Here is a 21460-nt window from a genome sequence, read left to right as displayed (position 1 = left end):
AATGGGTGTTGGTAAGCTGTTGAGTGGGAAGTTTTTTTTCTGTGTTTTATTTACATTTAAAAAATTTTTTTATCTTTTTAGTTATATATGACAGTGTATTTTGACATATACATGGACTATAACTTCCCTTTTTTTGTGGTTGTACATGATTTGGAGTTAAACTGGTCATTTATTCACATATGAACATACGAAAGTTATGTCTGATTCATTCTATCTTTTCCATTCCCATCTCTCCTCCCTTCCCCCCACTCCGCCCCATCCAATCCAGTGAACCTCCCCTTCTCCCTCCCCCTCCCTCCTATTTTGAGTTGAGTGTGAAATTGACAGTAAATAAGTGGTCTTCTGTTTAGATGAGTGGGTGATAATGAGATAACTCGCCAGGATGGGGAATGTGAGGGGAGAGTGGGTCTGGCACTGAAGAAGATGGTTCCAGTTTTGCCATTACAAATGGAGATTTCTAGCAGGAGATCATGGTTATAAGAAATGCAGTAAGTGCCACTTTTCGTAGTACATGTGTAGTAGTTATTGAGTCATGAGTATGAGATTATTTAGTGAGGTGCGTAAACTCACGAGCAGAAGGGCGAAGACAAAGAAAGTGAAACCTGGAGTCATGCTGGTGATACTGAAGAAATTGAAAAGCTGCAAGTCAGAGAGATGAGTTTGGGAGTAAGGGATACTGTAGGAAGGATATTAGGGTCGAGTAGGAACATCCCTGTTGTTATTTCAGCTCCACTCTCATTACTTTCATCATAGTTTTTTTAGCCAGCATTTTATCATCTTGGTTGTGCTGAACAATTGATTTTTTTTTTTTGCCAAATTTGACTCTTGTTTGTCTGGCTTAAGAAGCCCCTCTTTCCTTTCCGTTACCTTGATGTGATTTTATCTTAAATCCCTCTGGTCCTGATTTCTTTTCTGTCCTTTCACTATATTTCTTCCATTATACCTCTAAATGGATGATTGTCATGAACTCAAATTTTGCTCAGCTACATAGGAATAATCATTGTTTTTTCCTCTTAAACTCACCTTTCTGCCCAGTTCCTCTCAATTATGCCAGCCAATTGAGCTTGGAAAACTCGAGACCTTTGACTGCCTCTTTATAACCAGTCAGGGAATGCTAGTAGATTCCCACTTTGTCTCTCCTCTCCTTTCTTGTATTCACACTACTATCATAATTCAGGCCCTATGCCTTTTTAATGAACCACTACAATAAATTCCTGTTTGGTCTTTCTTCCAGCTTTCCCGTAACAATATAGTTTAAGTATTCTTTTTCATAGAAACTGTGTTTATTTTGCCCCACTTCTGCTCAGTATTCAGTGATTTCCTTATTCTCATAGGATAAACACTAAACTCATTACAATGGCTTTATAAAACCTCCATTTTCTGTGACCCCCCCACCCCCACCCTGACCTGCCCCAGTTATTGAACCATTCTGACCAGTCTAGTCATTTTTTCTTCACCATTCCTCCCCTGGGTCCCTTTCTCCTCTACCTACTTGATTGAATATTAGCCATCTAAACACTCTTCCCTACCACCTGCTTCAGACCACGATGCTTTTGCCTTTGTACTCGTAGAACACATAACACTAGCTGTATGTGTGATGTTTGGAATATGTGCAGTTGAGAGTGTAGGTTCTAAAGCCATAGTTTATAAGTAGATTCTGCTCTCTGTGGCTGTGTGACTTTGGGCAAGTTCTTTCCATCTTTGAACTTTAGTGTGAAATGTGAGCAATAGTACCTACTTCATAGGATTATTGTCATTTTTAAATGAGATTTCTTGCATGAATTATTTAGCCCAGCCCATGTCTTGGCAGAGTAAGTGCTCAGTTAATGTCAGGCAGTTTTTTAATAATTGCATGCTGGCTTGTGTTAGTCATTATCTTTATATATGATTTATCACTTCAAGTAGATTTTAATCATTTCCATCCTTTGTGTTTCTAGCAGAACTAGCATAATCATTTGTAGCTATCCAGTATCTGATAAATGTTGAGTAATTAAATTAATAATGAATGGCAAGTTTTTCTTTTTTTAGTACTTTATAATACACAATAGTGGGATGCATTGTGAAATATTTGTATATGCCCAAAAAAGAACGTGGTCAAGAAAATTGTTTTTTAAACTAACATTTAATCTTTAGCTATTGAAATACTGTAGTTAGTACTTTAAACATATTAAAGTATAAAATTGTTTACCTTGACTTAACTACATTAAATGCTGTATTTTTTTTTTTTTTTCTTTTCTTTTTTTCCTTCTATTTTGGAACTGTAGATTACACCCAGGGATACTTCATCACTGACCTACATCCCCCATTCTATTTTTTTCTTTTGAGACACAGTCTTACTAAGTTTCTGAGGTTTTCCTGAGCTAAAGTTATCCTCAAACTTGTGGTCCTCTTGCTTCAGTGTCCCTAATTTGCTGGGATTACAGGCATGTGCCACCATACCCAGCTAAATACTAGATTTTAAATTTTAATGGCAAAGTACAAAGAAAATTTGAAATCTTTGCAATTCTGATCCTTAAATTACAAGTAAAAACTTTGACAGGAAGAAAGAAGGGGTTTTCTTAGATATTTATTAGACCAGGAATGAGGCTCTTCCTGTAGCACTGTATTTACAAAGACGACACTTTGTTCAAATTATGGTCCCAGTGTCAGTGTGAAATGAAACATTTCAACAATATTTGAATATGCTTATTCATCCTTCAAGATTTACTTTGAAATAACTTTTTAAAAATAATTTGGTCATGTTTAATTTTAGGGCCTATCAAGAAAGAAGATTTCTTTCACAGCTCATCCAGAAGTTTATCTCTGTTCTGAAATCAGTCCCACTTTCTGGTAACCGTCTTCTTTTTTTCAGATTATTTGTAAATTTATTATATAGATTTCCCTATGGAATTTACTTGTCTGTAGTCTAAAAACTGCTCTTAGAATGATTTCAAATTGTAGCAATAAAGTATGTGTCCTTTCCTTTTCCAGTATATTGCAAGTCTGAACATTGACAGCCTTGAAGGTTATTTTAAAGGCACCAGTATGAGGGTTTTCCATGTCCCATGTGGATGGGGGGAAGAGTTTCTGTCAGAGGACAATGGTGCTGGTGATCACTTAATCACTAATTAACTTATCTAATCAGTAAACACAAGAGCCAGTACTCCTTTCCAGTGGAAGGGGGATGTAACAGATTGGGCCATACTGGATCTAGCCTCCAAAAAGATGGAGAACCCCACCTTCACCTTTATTTATAGTAACATAGGTAAAGAGGCCTAGAATGGGAGGGGCTTTTTCTGTGAGGAACAGGATGGAGTGGAGTTAGGGAAGCGATTTGCTTAGAGAATTAGCATATCCTCAGACGGTAAACCACTTTGTACAGGGCCACTTACTCCTTGGCTATCTGTAATAGTCTTCCATGACTGCCAGTTCCTGGGAGTCAGACCTCTGTATCCCAGTGGCTCAGCCATGAATGGCTCCCCACACATCAGCATGGTTATTGAAATTGTCATTTAGTTAGCAAACATTTTAGATTTGCTTACTGATTTAGGTCCTGTACAAGGAGCTTGAATACAGTAGTGAACAAGACAGAGACTTGTTTGCTTATTGTTTGTAATGCAGTACTGAATAGTGTTTTTCAAGTGATATTAAATACTGTTTAGAGGAAAAGAGAAGAATGACTTTTGAGATATAACCTATAAGATGAAATGGGTCTGGGGCTGGGGATAGAGCTCGGTTGTTGGTAGAGTGTGTACCTCACAAGCATAAGGCCTTGGGTTCAATCCCCAGGACTGCCAAAAAAAAAAAAAAAAAAGATGAAATGGGTCCATCATGACCTGTTCATTGAAGAGAATAATATAATTATACCCTATATAGATTGTACTGTGTTAATATACTATGAGTGTACTATATACACATGATTATACTATACACATGTGTGTGCATATGTTTTATATACCTGTGTACCAAGGTCTTAATACTTTATATACTTGTATACTTGATACTTTATATACCTGTATACTTAAGATCTTGACAAGCATTTAATGAGTACAGATTTTTACTTAATAAAGGTATATATGCTGTGTGAAATGTTATCATTTAATATTTCATTTCATAAGTGAAATATCTTTTAAGAACAGCTTTATAGTTTTATCATGTTTATATTTTTTCAGAGGTTATAGTCTTATTTAAAATGCCACAGAATTACTTATTAATGCTGACTTTCCAGGTAATGTTAAACAACTGAATATCTTAACTAAAATTCAGTCAGGAATAGACACCAATGCCATAAATTACCTGTTCCCCATTTGTAGTATAATATTATTAGCAAACAATATAAATTGTCATGTGCTTATAATCTAAGTTGTTTAATATTAGTACATTTAAATCTTTTGTTAAGTTCCTTAAACCTCAAATGAAGATGAAGATTGGAATTTCTTGGCACAAATAGTAACAGTATGCTTTGAACTACTAATGTCTGTAATAATCAGGGTCTTAAAAATTTCTCTGATTATGGATTGTTAATCTGGGGTCATCTAGGCTTAAAAAGCAATTAACAACATTTCTTAGATGATTATACTCTTTCTTTTTTTGGTACTGGGGTTTGAACCAAAAACTAGTTTATCACTGAGCTACAGCCTCCAACTTGTGATCCTCCTGCCTCAGTCTCCCAAGTTGCTGCAATTCCAGACATGCACCAACACACCTAGCCTTCTTAGATTAATATTAAGCTTTAATTAAAAATTGTTGCCGGCACGCCTATAATCCCAGCAACCTGGGAGGCTAAGGCAGAAGGGTCGCAAGTTTGAACCCAACCTCAGCAACTTAGTGAGGTCCTAAGCAACTCAGTGAGATCCTGTCTCTAATAAAATATTAAAAAAGGGCTGGGGACGTGGCTCAGTGGTTAAGGACCCCTGGGTTCAATTCCTGGTACAAAAAAAAAAGTTAACTTGCTGACAAAGGAATCAATAAAATGCTGAAAATAATGTGCCAGTTCAAAGAAGCATGTATAAAGATGGATGAAAGAGTTATGAAACAGAAAACTTGTTTTTAAAAGAATGAGGATTGTAATTTCATTTTATAGAATCATAAAAACAAAACACCCATATTAGTTGTTAAAAGCAATATGTGTAGGATGCTCCAAGATGTCAAGACTGCTCTCAGAGGAAGGGGGAAAAAAAAAAACTGCAAAATACTTGACACAAATGATAAGGATATATTTGTGTCTGAAATTGGAACAACAAATTGTTTTTACACTGGGTACCTCTGACCATTAGAGCATAGTACTTAATAGCACCAAGCTTTGTTTTCTAATTTTAACCAGGCCATTGCCAGCCATTTTTTTTTTTCCAAAGATACAGAATACAGAATTTGCTCACTTTTTAAGTTTTAAAAGAAATATCTTCCTTTGACAATTATAAGAATGAAAGATAGCAACAGAGGGCTAGTTTAATTAATTTAATTTGAAAATTGCTCCTTTAATTTTTTTTTTTTGGGGGGGGGGGTTACCAGGGATTAAATCCAGGGGTGTTTAACCTCTGAGCCACATCCCCAGGCCTTTTTTATATTTATTTAGAAACAGGGTCTCACTGAGTTGCTTAGGGCCTTGCTAAATTGCTGGCTGACTTTGAACTCTTAATTCTCCTGCCTCAGCTTCCTGAGCCACTGGGATTACAGGCCTGTGCCACTGAGCCTGGTTCCTTTTAATTCTTTGAACAACTGTATGACTTATACTAAGGTCAGAAAACTTGGCTCCCAGTTCTGCATCTTCATCAGGTGGGGTCCTCAGTTTCCCACTTGGAAAATGAATATGTAGAATAGATATTTCCTGCCCCACCCCACATTTTTTTTTTTAATTGGTGCATTATTGTTGTACATAACAGACTAGCTATTTTTTAAGGTCTTTTCCAGCTATCAAATTCTGCCTTAGGGTCTGGATTATGGGCTTATTTTATTTAATTTTTTTTTTTTTTTTTTTTTTGGTGGTGCTGGGGATTGAACCCAGAGTGTTGTGAATGCTATGCAAGCACTCTACCAGCTGAGCTATATCCCCAACTCCCTATGGGCACATTTTAACTAAAAGTTGTAGAGAAAATTCTAGTTAACATTTCTGTGTATGAGTCACCAAAGTATTTACATTTCTTCATATAAAGTTTTCCATTTTCCTTTCCACTATAAATAAATAAAACAAATGAAGTTTTTGAAGTGGTTATAGGATGTCTTTTACAGACATGCCACTTGAGCTGTCACTGCTGGAAGTCCTTTGTGCAACATAGGGACCTGAAAGTTATCTGTATTTACATTGAAACCAAGTTAGCAGGATGGTTTTAGCTGATAAATGGTAGGTCCTTACCTAGCATTAAAAATATCTTACATGGTCTGAAAGTTTTTTTCACAAGGTTGAAATTACTTTAAAACAAAATGAATGATTTTTAAAATGGTGCATTAAGTAGCATAAAATAAAATTGTGATTTTTAAATATTTCATTGTTCTGTGTCATTGGCATTTTAATATCAAAAGTAATACATGTACAGTGGGAAAAGATAACATACATTATACTAATTGTCTATGTATTTTAAAGATGTGTGCATATATATTCATGTGTATACACATATATATACATATACACATGTACTTACGTATTTGAAAAAGCTTTTAGAAGTTTAGTATGTGATTATACTAAGGAAAGTAGAGAAAATTTAGATATAAAACTACCTTTTGGTTTTTATATATCCCCAAGTTTTTCAAAACCTAAGTGTAGGTTTTTAAAAGTTGGCACTTCAGAAATATCTTTTTGCACACCTGACACATAGTTATATTTGTAGAGCTAAAAATCAGCTTGCCTTTTAAAAAATACATGAAATTCTTATTCAGAATCATAGTTAAATTATTGTGAGAAAACTGATTTGTTTATATTATTAAGTAATTGCTAATTTTAAGAAGCAGCACACAGATAGCCTAGTAAAATTCTAACGTGTTTCTCTTATATCTAGAACCTGTCACTATGGACAAAGTTCATTACTGTGAAAGATTCATTGAACTTATGATAGATCTAGAGGTAAGAAATATATAGTGACTTGTTAGGTATGCATTAAGAGTCTAAGCTTAAGTATATGACTACATGTGATACATTTCTTTATCACCTCTAATTGGCCTTATTTGAACCTTATGTCAAGATGTCACATACTCACAAGTTATTATCTTTTGAGGTTTGGGACTGACTGTCCCATTTGGCATTGGCATCTATTTATTGTCAACTTGTTAAATCAAGATTTTTAAAGGATAAGCTCCCGTAATACTATGTGTAGAATGTTAATAGAAATTTTAGATAAAGATAGAAAGTTGATATATTTCAAATTAAATCCATTTTCTTTCTCTTTTTAATATGGGAAATTGAAAGAATATCTCTTTGTGCTTTATTTTGAAATGATTATTAAGATGTTAGAATAGCAGTCATTCCATAAGTCTTCATTTGTGTTCTAATTGTGTTAGTAATAAATTTATGTCCTTTCAGTATGTAGAATCTCAGCTTCATCGGTTAAATGCATATGTTTGATTAGATAGTGATTTTTAAACTGTCACAGTCCTAGAGTTTCTCATTATTACCTTTCTGACTATTTATTATAGGGGGAGGTGGGGAGAATAATGGAAGACAGGGGTCTTCATTTAGGCAACCTTTACCTTTTTCTTTAAAAGCAGCTCCATTTTTAAACATAAACAATTTATACTGGGTTTTAAACTTAATTGCAAATTCACACTGAAATTTCATGTAGGATTTTGTTGGAAAACTATTAGTTGAGATGATTTGTTGAAATTCTTCCTGTGTTACATATTATTTTTAATTTTATCTTTAAAGTTCTATTATCATCGTTATTAAAACTAAAAACATTGCCACTGAGTTTATTGACAGCATGGACCAGTCCCCTTGCTTTGTGTACAGTATGTGTTTGTAGATGCTAGAGGGTACTTTGTGGTATGTACTTCTGAGTTAGATACAGTAGACTTCACCTTCACCGTTACGCTATCTGCAGAGAATACGTGCAAAATTATTGCTGTGGTGTTTATTTTTCCTAGGCCCTGCTCCCTACTAGGCGCTGGTTTAATACCATCCTAGATGACTCTCATCTTTTGGTTCACTGTTACCTTTCCAATCTTGTTCATAGAGAAGAGGATGGCCATCTTTTTTCTCAGGTGAGCACTGATATATCTAAACACACTTAACCATTTTAATTTCTAAGTTGATCTTTTCTTTGCCATGCAACTGGAAGAACCAGCACATGAAAAAGGAAATTCTTCTAAATATTAAATTGAGTGATGTAAAATTCTAATTAATCATTTTAAAGTCAAGTCTTAATATATGAAGTCAATGCATTATTATGTAGGTGACCTTTAGTAAGTATATATTACAACTACGTTAATTATGTATGATTTTATTATTGGACTAAATTGTGTTTTGGGGGTTGTAGTTCTATATATTCACATATTTTGATTTTATGTGAATAACTATTGTGGAATATAGTCAATGATGAATATTAGTTTCAATTAAATTACCCAATACCATGGCTCTGTCTTTCCATATTATGGTGGTGGTAGGCAGTTGATAGCATGGAAATGTATGTGCACTTATCCTGCTGCTTTGGGTAGGAAAGTAAACTCACTTTAAGGAAGGTAAAAATATTAATATTTCACATTTTCTGTACTGTCATATAGAAAACATAACAAACTTGTAATTATTGTCTTTCAGTGATATAATTGGAGATAGTTTTTGTGTGTATTACATATTTTTTATCTCACGTCTGAAAGCATTTCTTTTTCTCATTGTCTTTATAAATTTCTGACCAGTGATTTGCCATATGTCTTAAAATCTTAGTATCTGATCTGCCATGAATTTGAAGTGAAAATAATTCAGATTTGGGGTGAATGCATCAGTGAACTCTTTTATGCTGCAGCCACATAGGAAAAGCAGACTTTTTAAATTTATTTTTTTCTTTTTATTGGTGCTTTTTAGTTATAAATAATATTAGGATTCATTTTGAAAAAATTATTAAATTATGGAATATAATTTATTCTAATTCAGTCCCTTTCCTTTCCTCCCCTTGTTCCCTTCCCTCTACTCTACTGATCTTTCTGTTATTTATATAAATATATTTTTTCTGCTATTTATATATATATATATATACATATATATTTTTTAAATTTGTGTTTATAGATATACATGATGGTGAGATTCATTGTGGCTTATTCATATATGTACATAGGAAAATTAGGTCAGATTTATTCCACTGTTCTTTCCTTATCCCATCCCTCCTCTCTCCCCTTCCAATTCTCTTTGTCTAGTCCACTGATATTTCTTCTATTTTTTTTTTTTTTAGCCCTCCCCCAACCTTATTTTGGATTAGCTTCCACACATCAGAGGAAACATTCAAACTTTGTTTGGGACTGGCTTATTTCACTTAGCATGATAGTCTACAGTTCTATCCATTTACCAACAAATGCCATAATATCCTTTCTCTTTATGCCTGTTTAGGACTCCATTGTGTGTATATACCACATTTTCTTTATACATTAATCTGTTGAAAGGCACCTGGGTTGGTTCTATAGCTTGGCTATTATAAACATTGATTGTGGCTGCATCAATGTAGTATGCTGATTCTAAATCTTTTGGATATATACCAAGGAGTGGAATACATGGGTCATATGGTGGCTTCATTCCTAGTTTTTTGAATCTCCATCTCAAAGCAGGGACTCTTTAACCGCAGGAATCCAGCTAAACAAAGACTTTATGGCCATGGAGACTGATGAGAGGAAAGAACAACTTAGCTTTTCCCACCTTACAGTTTTTCCCTAACTGAAGCAGCACATAGAAGAGATCTCCACTTACAAATCCAAAACCCTCATTCAGAAAATCCATTTAAGTGGCATAAATTAAAGACCTCAGGACTTCTCTCTAATGGTACAGTTTCATAATTTTTCAGTGATATTGATAGCTTTTTTCTTTTTTCATTAAAATATGAGACTTTCTTGGATCACCTCCTTAATATCTTTTGAGGGTTACAGTTTAAATTCTCTGTAGAAGTAGACCATGTATAAGTAATAGACTCAGCAATTTATTCATAAGACATACTCTTTTTACATAAACTAAATGTGTTTGGGTATATTATGAAATATTTGTTGTGATCTTTACATTCCAAAAATTTTCAGCAGCTCTAAGAAAGTATATTGACTTGTTTATTTTATTAAATAGTGTTATATTTTCTTGGTCTTATTTCCATGGTTGATTAGTTTAAATGTGTCCTTTCAGCTTTTGGACATGCTTAAGTTCTATACTGGTTTTGAAATTAATGACCAGACTGGAAATGCTCTGACAGAGAATGAGATGACCACGATTCATTATGATAGAATTACTTCTCTACAGGTAATTGAAATGTCTTATAGCCTTTTCTTTTGTTCTAAAAGGTTGAATCATACTATAATCTAGTGTTTGTATAGATGCAGATAGAAAAAAATATTAATTTTTTATTTTTAACTTTTTTAAGCTAATTCTGATAAATTAATGAAAAAATGACTTTCATAGTGTATGTAAGTCCTATAAATCAATATGCTGTTATTCTGTACTCAGAAATATTAATTTCTAGATCAGTTTGGTACATTTAAATATTGACTTTGCTGCCACTTTCATTTTATGAGCAAGTGTTGCATCATATGGTAAAGTAAATGTAAGCATTTTACACATTTTTAAAATAACACATGTAATAGGACTGAAATTTACCAATATAGTTGATATATGCCAGAAGAAGTACCTTTGTTTTCTGTTACTGTTCTTACTTTGCTTTTGAGCTCCATTTTCTTTGATGACTGAAGGAAGCTTTTGTCAACTAGTTGTTTTGTTTTCAAGAGTCTTTTGGGGTAAAGACTCAGTCAAACTGAAGTTCAAACTCTCTTTGGTAATGAATTCTACTCTCTTGCCCTAAGCCACATCTGGGTGTGCATGGAGGCTTTAAGGTTCATTGTTTTGGAAGAAGAATGAACTCAGATGTCTTATCCTTCTTTTCTTAGAACATAAGTGTTTTTGTTCTTTGCCTCTGCGCTTGAAGTGATCACAGTTGATGTGGATGTGGTTTCTCCTGTTGGCACAGGCAAAAGCATGTTGACTGTTCTCAAGGAACTTGTCTGTTTCCACTGCTGATGGAGGCTCCCATTTTATTCTTTATGTTGTTAATGTTCTGAGAACTGATTCTCACTCATTTCCTGGTTTAGGCCATTCACTCTCAACTTGCTTACAGTCATTTTGTAGTTGTCTTCAATAATCCCATGCAAACTTACTCATAACGTTGGTGACCTGTGTGTGTCTTTCATCATGGAGAACATAGAAATATCTGGGTCTCTTCTGTAACACATGGGCATCAAGGAAAATTAAGGTTGTTGTCTTAGACATTTACCATCATAGTGCTGCTATTTCTATTTTCTTATAGCTTTTCCCATATTGGTTGGGAATATTAACCTACCAGGTCTTTTCTTCTTAGAGTTCCAAACAAAAACAGGCATAAGCATAAATAAAAATCTGAACACTGGCTCTTCATTTTTGTTTTCCTGCTTGAACAGTTTTTTTTTTTTTTTGCTTTTATTTTTATCCGGTTGTATTGCACACTTCTGGCTGAATAAGGCAGAAGTCACATAGGAGATGCCACATAAGAAAGGGTAGTGCGTATACTTTAGAAAATATTTCCACTACACAGTATGTAAATTGTAGATGGTTTTATTAATATGTAGATATTAATTATTGATAGTTTTTGCTGTTCTTTTTCAGAGAGCTGCTTTTGCACATTTCCCTGAACTCTATGATTTTGCCCTCTCAAATGTAGCAGAAGTAGATACTCGGGAATCCTTGGTCAAGTTTTTTGGCCCTCTTAGGTAAGCAACACAAAAGAAAAACTATATACTCTCTTAGTATCATGTTCCTTAAATTTTACTTTTCTCTGTGCTTTTATTCATTTTTGCACTACTTTAGGTAATGCTGCGTGTTCCTTCACTCTTCATTGACATCTAAGCTTGTGTTACTCTCTAGCAGTTTGATATCTTTGAGTCACTTAAATGCAGTTCTCCATTTTGCGTTCTCTCTCTCTTTCTCTCTCTCTCTCTCTCTCTCTCTCTCTTTCTCTCTCTTTGCCTTTTTGGGGTGAAAGATATTTTTCATAACTTATGTCATTTTCTAGATCTTAAATTTGTCCTAGAGTAGGAGTTTAAACTGGCCAATCCCATCAGTCATGTAAGAGACACCAGTAATGGTTCATCATTTGTGATATTAACTTTATGACTTAGAAACATTTTTGCATGGTTAAAATTTATAAAATTAGTAATATTGCCTGGCATTATTATGTGCTAATATACTTTATTTGAAAATAGCAATAGTAATCACATATGTTCATTTACTATGTAAGAGGCACTCTGCTAAGTATGTAAATAATTGTCAAAACTTCATATTAGTAATAGGTACCAGTTTTTAAAAAAGATAACTTTTTTAAAGTTAAAGATAAGATAAAGATAAGATAAAGATAAGATAAAGATAAAGATAAGAGTTATAATAAGTAATTTGCTTAGGGTTATACAGCAAATAAGTGTCAGAGATAAGATCTGAACCAGTTTAATTCCTGAACCCTAAGTTATAACACTATGTTGCATTATCCCTGTTTGTCTTAACTCTTGGAAGAAATTATTTAGTTCATTCGCTGTTTGAATTGAAACAAACTAAGGTTGATTTGGTTATTCATTTTCAAATGAATTAATTATATAATCTTTTTTATTTTTTAATTTTTTTTTTTTTTTTTTTATTGTAAACAAATGGGATACATGTTGTTTCTCTGTTTGTACATGGCACAAAGGCATATCATTTGTGTAATCATAAATTTACATAGAGTAATGTTGTTTGATTCATTCTGTTATTTTTTCCCTTCCCCCCACCCCTCCCACCCCTCTTTACCCTCTATACAGTCCTTCCTTCCTCCATACTTGCCCCCCTCCCTAACCCTAACTCTAACCCTAACACTAACCCTTCCCTCCCCCCCATTATGTGTCATCCTCCACTTATTAGCGATATCATTTGTCCCTTGGCTTTTTGAGATTGGCTTATCTCACTTAGCATGATATTCTCCAATTTCATCCATTTGCCTGCGAATGCCATAATTTTATCATTCTTTATGGCTGAGTAATATTCCATTGTATATATATACCACAGTTTCTTTATCCACTCATCAATTGAAGGGCATCTAGGTTGGTTCCACAGTCTGGCTATTGTGAATTGAGCAGCTATGAACATTGATGTGGCTGTGTCTCTGTAGTATGCTGATTTTAAGTCCTTTGGGTATAGGCCAAGGAGTGGGATAGCTGGGTCAAATGGAGGGTCCATTCCGAGTTTTCTAAGGAATCTCCACACTGCTTTCCAGAGTGGCTGCACTAATTTGCAGCCCCACCAGCAATGTAAGAGTGTACCTTTCTCCCCCACATCCTCGCCAACACCTGTTGTTGCTCGTATTCTTGATAATCGCCATTCTAATTGGGGTGAGATGGAATCTTAGGGTAGTTTTGATTTGCATTTCTCTTATTACTAGAGATGTTGAACATTTTTCCATATGTTTGTTGATTGCCTGTAGATCTTCTTCTGTGAAGTGTCTATTCATTTCCTTAGCCCATTTGTTGATTCGGTTATTTGTATTCTTCGTGTAGAGTTTTTTGAGTTCTTTATAGATTCTGGAGATTAGCGCTCTATCTGAAGTATGATTGGCAAAGATATTCTCCCACTCTGTAGGCTCTTTCTTCGCATTGCTGATAGTTTCCTTTGCTGAGAGAAAGCTTTTTAGTTGAATCTATCCCAGTGGTTGATTCTAGCTTTTATTTCTTGTGCTATGGGAGTCCTGTTAAGGAAGTCTGATCCTAGACCAACAAGGTGAAGATTTGGACCTACTTTTCTTCTATATCTGCAGGGTCTCTGGTCTGATTCCGAGGTCCTTAATCCATTTTGAGTTTAGTTTCGTGCATGGTGAGAGATATGGGTTTAGTTTCATTCTGTTGCATATGGATTTCCAATTCTCCCAGCACCATTTGTTGAAGAGGCTATCTTTTCTCCATTGCATATTTTTGGCACCTTTGTCTAGTATGAGAAAATTGTATTTATTTGGGTTTGTGTCCGTGTCCTCTATTCTGTACCATTGATCTACCTTTCTATTTTGGTACCAATACCATGCCGTTTTTGTTACTATTGCTTTGTAGTAGAGTTGAAGATCTGGTTTTGCAATACCCCCTGTTTCACTCTTCCTGCTAAGGATTGCTTTAGCTATTCTGGGTTTCTTATTCTTCCAGATGAATTTCATGATTGCTTGCTCTATTTCTGTAAGGTACGTCATTGGGATTTTAATTGGAATTGCATTGAATTTGTATAGCACTTTAGGTAGTATGGCCATTTTGATAATATTAATTCTTCCTATCCAAGAACATGGAAGATCTTTCCATCTTCTGAGGTGTTCTTTAATTTCTTTCTTTAGTGTTGTATAGTTCTCATTGTAGAGGTCTTTCACCTCTTTTGTGAGATTGATTCCCAAGTATTTTATTTTTTTCGAGGCTATAGTGAATGGGGTAGTTTTCCTAATTTCTCTTTCCGAAGATTCATCACTTATGTATAAAAATGCGTTGGATTTATGGGCATTGATCTTGTAACCTGCTACTTTACTGAATTCACTTATGAGTTCTAAGAGTTTTCTGGTGGAATTTCCAGGTTCCTCTAAATATATAATCATGTCCATCAGCGAACAGGGATAGTTTGAGTTCTTCTTTTCCAATTCGTATCCCTTAATTTCTTTGGTTTGTCTAATTGCTCTGGCCAGAGTCTCAAGAACGATGTTGAATAGAAGTGGTGAAAGAGGGCATCCCGCCTTGTTCCAGTTTTTAGGGGGAATGCTTTCAGTTTTTCACCATTAGAATGATATTAGCCATGGGCTTAGCATAAATGGCCTTACAATGTTAAGGAATGTTCCCACTGTCCCTATTTTTTTCTAGTGTTTTGAGCATGAAGGGGTGCTGTATTTTATCAAATGCTTTTTCTGCATCTATTGAAATAATCATGTGATTCTTGACTTTAAGTCTATTAATATGGTGAATTACGTTTATTGATTTCCTGATGTTGAACCAACCTTGCATACCTGGGATGAAGCCCACTTGATCATGGTGCACTATCTTTTTAATATGTTTTTGTATGCGATTTGCTAAAATTTTGTTGAGAATTTTTGCGTCGATGTTCATTAAGGATATTGGTCTGAAATTTTCTTTCCTTGATGAGTCTCTGTCTGGTTTAGGTATCAGTGTGATATTGGCTTCATAGAATGAGTTTGGGAGGGTTCCCTCCTCTTCTATTTTATGGAATACTTTGAGAAGTATTGGAATGAGCTCTTCTTTAAAGGTTTTGTAGAACTCGGCTGAGAACCCATCTGGTCTCGGACTTTTCTTTGTTGGAAGGCTTTTGATGACTTCTTCTATTTCAGTACTTGAAATTGGTCCATTTAAATTGTGTATGTCCTCCTCGTTCAGTTTAGGCAATTCATATGTCTCTAGAAACCTGTTGATGTCTTCGAAATTTTCTATTTTGTTGGAGTATAGTTTTTCAAAATAGCTTCTAATTATGTTTTGTATTTCAATCCTGTCTGTTGTGATATTTCCTTGTTCATTCCGAATTTTAGTGATTTGGGTTTTCTCTCGTCTTCTCTTTGTTAGTGTGGCTAAAGGTTTATCAATTTTGTTTATTTTTTCGAAGAACCAACTATTATTTTGTCAATTTTTTGTATTGTTTCTTTTGTTTCAATTTCATTGATTTCAGCTCTGAGTTTAACTATTTCCTGTCTTCTACTACTTTTGGTGTTGGTCTGTTCTTCTTTTTCTAGGGCTTTGAGCTGTAGCGTTAGGTCGTTTATTTGTTGAGTTTTACTTCTTTTATTAAATGCGCTCCATGAAATAAATTTCCCTCTAAGTACTGCTTTCATAGTGTCCCAGAGATTTTGATATGATGTTTCTTTGTTCTCATTTACCTCTAAGAATTTTTTAATTTCCTTCCTAATATCTTCTGTTATCCATTCATCATATAATAGCATATTGTTTAATCTCCAGATGTTGGAATAGTTTCTGTGTTTTACTCTTCATTTATTTCTAACTTCAATCCATTATGATCTGATAGAATACATGGTAGTGTCTCTATCTTCTTGTATTTGCTAACATTAGCTTTGTGGCATAATATATGGTCTATTTTAGAGAAGGATCCATGTGCTGCTGAGAAGAAAGTGTATTCGCTCTTGGTTGGATGGTATATTCTATAAATGTCCATTAAGTCTAAATTATTGATTGTGTTATTGAGATCTATGGTTTCTTTGTTCAATTTTTGTCAGGAAGATCTGTCCAGTGGTGAGAGAGGCGTGTTAAAATCACCTAGTATTATTGTGTTGTGGTCTATTTGGTTTCTGAAATGGAGAAGGATTTGTTTGACATACATGGATGAGCCACTGTTTGGGACATAGATGTTTATGATTGTTATATCTTGCTGGTTCATGCTTCCCTTAAGCAGTATGAAATGACCTTCTTTATCCCTTCTGACTAACTTTGGCTTGAAGTCCACACTATCGGAAATGAGGATGGATACTCCAGCTTTTTTGCTGAGTCCATGCGCATGGTATGTTTTTTCCCCATCCTTTCACCTTTAGTCTATGGGTATCTTTTCTATGAGGTGAGTCTCTTGCAGGCAACATATTGTTGGGTCCTTTCTTTTAATCCAATCTGCCAGTCTATGTCTTTTGATTGATGAATTCAGGCCATTAACATTCAGGGTTATTATAGAGATATGATTTGGTTTCCCGGTCATTTGGTTCATTTTTTAAATTTTATTTATTTATTTCTTTGACACAACTTGTTTCCTCCTTATTTGACAATTCCTTTAGGATAATTCCTCCCTTTGCTGATTTGCTGCTTTGTTTTTCATCTCTTCCTCATGGAATATTTTGCTGAGAATGTTCTGTAATGCTGGCTTTCTTTTTGTAAATTCTTTTAGCTTTTGTTTATCATGGAAGGATTTTATTTCATCGTCAAATTTGAAGGTAAGTTTTGCTGGGTATAAGATTCTTGGTTGGCATCCATTTTCTTTCAGGGCTTGAAAAATGTTGTTCCAGGCCCTTCTAGCTTTTAGGGTCTGGATTGAAAAGTCTGCTGATATCCGTATTGGTTTCCCCCTGAATGTAATTTGGTTCTTTTCTCTCACAGCTTTTAAAATTGTGTCTTTATTTTGTATGTTAGGTATTTTCATTATAATGTGCCTTGGTGTGGGTCTGTTGTAATTTTGTGTATTTGGAGTCCTATAAGCCTCTTGAACTTGATTTTCCATTTCATTCTTCAGATTTGGGAAATTTTCTGATATTATTTCATTGAATAAATTGTTCATTCCTTTGGCTTCTTTCTCTAGGCCTTCCTCAATCCCAATAATTCTTAAATTTGGCCTTTTCATGATATCCCATAGTTCTTGTAGATTCTGTTCATGATTTCTTACCATCTTCTCTGTTTGTTCAACTTGTTTTCAAGGTTAAATATTTTGTCTTCAGTGTCTGAGGTTCTGTCTTCCAGGTGTTCTATCCTATTGGATATGCTTTCTATGGAGTTCTTAATTTGGTTTATTGTTTCTTTCATGTCAAGGATTTCTGTTTGGTTTTTTTTTCAATATCTCTAACTCTTTATTGAAATGATCTTTTGCTTCCTGTATTTGCTCTTTTAACTGTCGATTGGTGCGATCATTCAATGCTTGCATTTGCCTCTTTCATCTCATCGTTTGCTTCTCTGATCATTTTAATTATGTACATTCTGAACTCCTTTTCTGTCATTTCTTCTGCCATGCTGTCATTGGGTTTTATTGATGTAACATCTAGATTTGTTTGCAGCATTTTCTTTCCTTGTTTCTCATATTGTTCAGGTATCAGTTGACCGCTGAGATATGCAGATTTCCTCTATTGAATTACAATGTCCCTGAAGATTTCTATATATATCCCCCCTTAGCCTTCAGTAGGCTGAAGTCTTGGAGGAAGTTGATAATGCAGTGCGCCACAAGGAAGCTGCCTCTCTAGGAGTGGTGGCCTTCAGGTGGGGGTATATTCCCCTGCTAGTGGGCAGAGGTTTGCCTCCACTTGTTGACCATGGTCATCCAAAGGGGACCTAGGCTGCAGGCTGAGGGCAAGGCCTGTTTGGGCCTGAGTCTCTAGTTTTACCGTCCTTGTGGGGAACACCTCACCCGGCAGGGAAGACTCACCCGGTGGGAGGTCTCGCTGGTCAGTACCCTCCTAGAGGTTCCCTTCAATTACAGCTACCGCCTGGGCTGGGCTGCCTTCCTCTGCAAAGTTCTCAGGGGCCCGGCCCTACCTCCTGGGCCTGGGAGCCTCACCCTTCGCAGATGAATCTCCTTAGGCTGCCCCTCCTCAGAGAATATGCCCGCAGGCCTGGAACCTTCGCTCCGCCCTAAGTCTGTCTCTGTGCGGCTCTTCCACCCAGAAGCCTCCTAGATCCTGGGACCCTGCTCTGCCCCTAATTGCTTGGCTATGCGGCCCCTCCTCTGAGCAGCCACCTGGGGCCCCGTACAATCTCTCTGAGTCCCAGAGACCCGCCACAGGCCTCTTCCTCCAGACAGCCGCCCAGTATTCCGGTGCGATCACTAGGAGTCCAAGAAACTCACTGCGTGCCTCCTCCTCCCACCAACCACCCGTAGCCCTGGGCAATCAATCACTCCGAGTCGAAGTGACCCTCCCCGTTCCTCCTCCTTCTCCAGATAACCCCCGGGGTGTTCAGGAGCGGTCGCTCTGAGTGGTTCTGAGTCCACGTGACCCGCAGCACGGGTCCTATGGGCAACCGCCCGGAGCTCTTGGTGCGGCCACTCAAGACCAAGCGACCCACCACGCTCCTCCTCCAGGCAGCCCCCCTGTGTTCAGGCGCTGTCACTTTAAGTCCAAACAACTCACCACTCGCCTTCTCCTCTGAGCAGCCGCCTGGAGCGCTCACTGCAGTCACTGCGAGTCCAAAGGACCCACCGCGCTTCTCCTCCTCCTCCGGGCAGGCCCCGGGGTTCAGAAGTGGTCTGAGTCCAAACAGCTCGCCACGCAGCCTCTCCTCTGGCAACCGCCTGAAGCTCTGGTGTAGTCACCCCGAATCCAAGCGGCCGAGTTCCTCTTCCTCGTCCTCGTCCTCAGGGCAGGCCCCGGGGTTCAGAAGCGTCGTTCTGAGTCTAAACAGCTCGCCGCGGAGCTTCTCTTCTGGCAACCGCCTGTAGCTCTGGTGCATTCACTCCGAATGCAAGTGGCCACGCTCCTCCTCCTCTTCCTCAGGGCAGGCCCCAGTGTCCTGAGTCCACACAGCTCTCCTCGCCACTCCTCCCCTGGGCAGCCGCCGGAGCCCCAGTGGTTGCTCCGAGTCCCAGTGCTGTGCCGAGCGGCCTCCTTTTCGGCGCTCCTAGTTGTCCGAGTTCACTGCTCCAGTGGGGGGAGGGGCGTCTCACCGGCAGCTCTACTTCACAACGTTTCCTGCGTTCCGGGACCACCGTCCCATCCGGGACGCCTCCCCAATGGGAGAGACTCACCCGGCTGCTTTGAGTTGGTCCCAAGTGTCTCAATATCTCCTCTTTTGAATCCTGAGTCCTGGAGCAACATGAAATGCAGCCACCCTCTAGGCCGCCATCTTGAAACTCCTATTTTTTAATTTTTTACAGACTGCATTTTGATTCTTTGTACACAAATTGGGTATATATCATTTCATTTCTATGGCTGTGCACGATGTAGATTAACACCATTCATACAATCATACGTGTACATAGGGTAATTATGTCTGTCTCTTTGTACCATTTTTCTTATCCCCCTCCCTCTCATTTTTTTCTACATAGATCTTTTTCATTCTTTTAAATAACTGCATTGAATTCCATTAAATGGTACTATCATACTGTTTTTTAATCACTCTCTTATTGATGGATCTTTAACTTTAAAATTTTGGGTTGTTACCAACAATTTTACATTGAGCATCTGTGTTAGTCAGATTTCCATTGCTGTAATAAATATCTGAGATAAATGAACTTAAAAGAAGGAAAATTTATTTTGGTTTAAAATTTAGAGGTGCCAGTCCATGGTGTGTTGGCCCTGTTACTTTTGGGCCTGTGTGAAGGCAGTACATCATAGCAGGAGTACATGGCAGAAATAGCTCACTCATAGTAGGTGGGCAGAGGAGGAGGAAGGGACTAGGGTCTCAAATTCTCCTTCAAGAGCATGTCTCCAATGACCTAACTTCCTTCTAGTAGGTCTCCCAGTAATGCCAAAGCTGGAGACTAATCCTTCAACACATGGGCTTTGAGAGAGATTCAATATTCAAACTGTAGCAGCATTCCTTTTTTCTTCTATGTAAAAATTTTTTAATGCTGCCTCAAAGGTTATATGTTTAAAAATTTGTTCATTCAGAAAAGATGAACAGTTTACACTTAACACCAGCAAACACATGAGGCTTCTCCCTACCAGCCATAAGTAAATGAGTCCTTACTTTTTTTGCCCATCCAAGAGCAGAAAAATCTTCATTGTTTTACTTTGTGTTTTTTTTTTTTTTAATATTTGGGAAATTGAGTATCTTTAATTTTCTTAGCCGTTTGCATTTCTTCTGTAACTTTCCTGTTATTTTTTACTATTTTCTATTTGATTGCTGATTTTCTTGTTGATTTTATTTTTAGAAACCTTTATATATTCTGGATGTTAATCCATTATCTAGTTTGTATTTCATGATTTTTTTTCCTCAAACTAGTTTAACTTTGTAGTATCTTTTATTATTATAGATGTTTTAATTTTTTAGTTCTTGAACTTTTATTAGTTCTGCTTCATGCTAAAATAACTGCAGGTTGTGATTTAATATAATGATCTCAAATGAAAGTGGCATTTTAAATTAAATTGCAAGAATATCCATATCAATTTATAAATGTCATTAAATTGATTTAAAAGTTCAGTATCACATATCTTTATAAATGTTTGAATAATTTCATAATTTTTTATATTATTGCACCCACTCTGTTTTTTGGGTTTGTTTTGCAGACCTTTTAATTTTTTAGTTAATCATATCTGTCAATCATTTTTTTAGTAATTGTGCTTTATTGTCTCATATCTTTAGGTCATTTTTATAGATTACTTTTACATTTATTTTATCTGCATGATACATTTGGGAAAATTATTTTGTCCAATAACTCAATAAAATATGAACTATGGTCCATTGTATGTTAAATGTATATTGTTAATGATAAATATATTCTCTAGAATGAAAAGAACACCTGATGGGAAGAGTGGCATTGATTTATATTTATGTGAATCTCTGTAATGTCTGGTTTATTGAAGATGGTTGGGTTTGCACATGAACTTCCATGTCTTACTCATAAAGAAAAGATTCAGATAAGATGTCA

At 36.2% G+C, this 21460-nt stretch overlaps 1 protein-coding gene across 1 annotated transcript in view; it reads left to right on the top strand.

Annotated features, from left to right (window-relative positions):
• The window catches only part of AQR (aquarius intron-binding spliceosomal factor), a 108875-nt gene that overhangs the window by 25912 nt on the left and 61503 nt on the right, over nt 1–21460 (top strand). The window contains 5 exon segments of the mRNA XM_079127489.1: nt 2753–2829; nt 6972–7036; nt 8053–8169; nt 10280–10393; nt 11786–11889. Of these exon segments, the coding sequence (XP_078983615.1) occupies nt 2753–2829; nt 6972–7036; nt 8053–8169; nt 10280–10393; nt 11786–11889 (477 nt within the window).

The sequence above is a fragment of the Sciurus vulgaris genome (genome assembly GCF_902686455.1).
Source record: "Sciurus vulgaris genome assembly, chromosome: 2".
Taxonomy (NCBI): Eukaryota; Metazoa; Chordata; class Mammalia; order Rodentia; family Sciuridae; genus Sciurus; species Sciurus vulgaris.
The sequence above is the reverse complement of the archived record's forward strand: the minus strand, read 5'-3'. Positions and strand labels throughout refer to the sequence as shown.